Genomic DNA, 2,500 nt, shown 5'->3' with positions numbered 1-2,500 from the left:
CGTGCGTCCTCGAGTAAGGTGAAAACAGCCCCTCTCCCTCCAGTGGTGTCATGTCCTGCTGTGATTTACAGCGCGCACAGCCGGCGAAAAACAGAGAGAGAGAGAGAGAGAGAGAGAGAGAGAGAGAGAGAGAGACTAAACCATAACGGCATTGCACGTCAGCATCACCCTGCCCCGCTACCTTCCTTGCTGTTGTTTTCCGTCTCCCTCACACTCCGGCCGCAGCTTTTCTTGCGTGATGCGAAGACAGATTATTGGCACGAGAACTCTCTTGTCATTCCGTCACAAATCGCCACTGATGTGAGACTAACCCAAAACCGTGGACGGAGGGAACCACTCGGCGTAGGCTTAACCGATGACACACGAGACAGTGTCTAAAAACGGCTCTTCTCAAACTTTCACGCGCAATTCCGATGCGAAGATCCCACCTCCTGCTTTGTCTTTCACTCCGTACGAAACGATGGCAGTTTAAAAAAAAACAACTTCTGTTTGTGTCTTAATCAGTCTGCAGTTTTCTGGAAAAGAAGTCTCGCTTGGTGGGAGAAATGAGACTTGTTAAATCGAACGGGTTGACGCGCGAGGATTAAGGTGGATAGCTTTGTGTACTCTGGCACTAAAGTAGTGCAGTGAAAGCCTTTGACATGTTTCGACTGTCTGGCTGATGGTAGAGTTCCGTGCTTTCAGAGATGACCCCCTGGGGACACGTTAAACCGAGACCAATGACATCCTATTTCGGCTAGTGATAAACTGCAACAGACAGCTGGAGCTCCCATGCGGGCATTTTAGAGATGTCACGGAAAACAAAGGCTACCGCTACTCGACATCCACAAACTTGAGATTTAATAGTAGCACAAGAAGAAGAAGAAGAAGAAGAAGAAGAAGCGTTAATCTTTCCCCATTTCAGAAAAACACATGCAAGATCTACATGTGTCAGATTTGAGGCATAGCAGTCTTTCGTAACATCTCCATTTGGAGTATATCAAGGCGCGCTCAGCGCTGTGATGTGAGAACGCGTGACTTTGTGTTTAACCATGCAGTTATGATGGCCCGTTTACATAGCAATCTTTTATTTGTTCGGTAAAAATTTAACTAAACTTCTGGATCGTGGATTTCCAACATTTTACGGAACTGTTCACAACGTGCGTTTCAAGACGCACCAGATGCGAAAGCGTCTGAAACGAATGGAATTACATCTCTCAGAATGTGCCTGTCAGCGGTTATTCTGGATTGTATTATCACCTTTTCAGCGGTTTCTCACAGGTATATGGTCTATGACATTTTTTCAGAGAGGCTCCTGGGTGATGATAAGGGAGTGTGAGATGCTTTGATTCAGAGAAGTCGCTGCGTTCTTTTTCAAACTCAGGCGAATAAAAACTGGACTGGTGTATTTGTTTATCCATTCAACGCTGTTTTTCCGTGTGTCAGCCATACTTTTCACCAAAGTGACACCGACCCGTGGGGGCCAGACCGAGGGAGCGAGACGGAAGATGAGGTGTATTCCCTTACTCCAGGTGAGATTGAAAACAAAGGCACGTCACGTTAACTCATAGTCACATAAAACCTGATATTCACCAAAAGTCTTCTAAAGCAAATAAACCGTTTCGCAAAAGCTTTACAGCCTGGATAGGACGGTCAAACATCGTATAGATTTTTTCATCTCTCATCAACTTTTTCCCCAACTCGTAGAAACACACATCACCCCTGTAAGATTAACTGGGATTAAATGCCAATTTTGGCCCTGGGATCTTGGCGTGTGGGCAGTATTTAATCTGAGATTACTTGGTGGTAGCGGTATTGTCTGAGATTTTGTTCTGAGGATATTCCAGATTACGCTTCAAATCCCTGCAGATGAGCTGGATATCTCTCGTATCACAGTCCCTGCTGACAGAATGATTCTGGGTTGATGAATTGTTCGCTTTAAGGAAACAGATATCCCCTGATAAATCCAGGATTGAGAGGCAAATAAGCACCTCGCCTCAGAAATTCATCATACAGTAGAACATTGGAAGAGCACGCTGTGAACTGATATGGATGATCTAACTTCTCAGTATCCGTGACTGCCGAGTGCTCAACAGTACACCGTACACAAAGGAACCACCTCACCCCCTCCACAGACACACACACACACACACACACACACGTGCGCGCACACAGACACAGTCCAACTATATTTCTATGTTGTGTAAATACCTGTCTCTCTCTCTCTGTCTGTCTGTCTGTCTCTCTCTCTCTCTCAGGTGTGGTGTGTGTTGTTTCTTTTGGCTGAGAGGGTTTCTGCAGACATGGCCTGTGATGCCCTGCTCCTGCTGACTGGAAACCTCACAAGTGAGTTTGACAGAGGGAGAGTGAGAGAGACAGAGAGAGTGAGAGAGAGAGAGAGAGAGAGAGAGAGAGACTGTGGTGTTGGTGCATGAAAGATGAAAGAACCTCTCCATGGATGCTGTATCTTTTGATTCTCTTAAATACTTTCCCCCTTTTGGAAAACCATCAAGAGGAAAAC

The 2,500-nt window shown here is 45.8% G+C and overlaps 1 protein-coding gene across 1 annotated transcript in view; it reads left to right on the top strand.

Annotated features, from left to right (window-relative positions):
* Nucleotides 1-2,234: 2,234 nt before the first annotated feature.
* Nucleotides 2,235-2,500, top strand: part of LOC115808791 (corticotropin-releasing factor receptor 1-like) — a gene marked incomplete at its 5' end in the record, with an annotated part of 11,998 nt that continues 11,732 nt past the window's right edge. Inside the window, one exon of the mRNA XM_030770274.1 lies at nt 2,235-2,325. Within this exon, the coding sequence (XP_030626134.1) occupies nt 2,235-2,325 (91 nt within the window). The remainder of the gene's footprint in view (nt 2,326-2,500) is intronic.

Source organism: Chanos chanos, chromosome 3, assembly GCF_902362185.1.
Source record: "Chanos chanos chromosome 3, fChaCha1.1, whole genome shotgun sequence".
NCBI lineage: Eukaryota > Metazoa > Chordata > Actinopteri > Gonorynchiformes > Chanidae > Chanos > Chanos chanos.
Note: the sequence above shows the minus strand (reverse complement) of the source record. Positions and strands in the feature narration are given on the sequence as shown.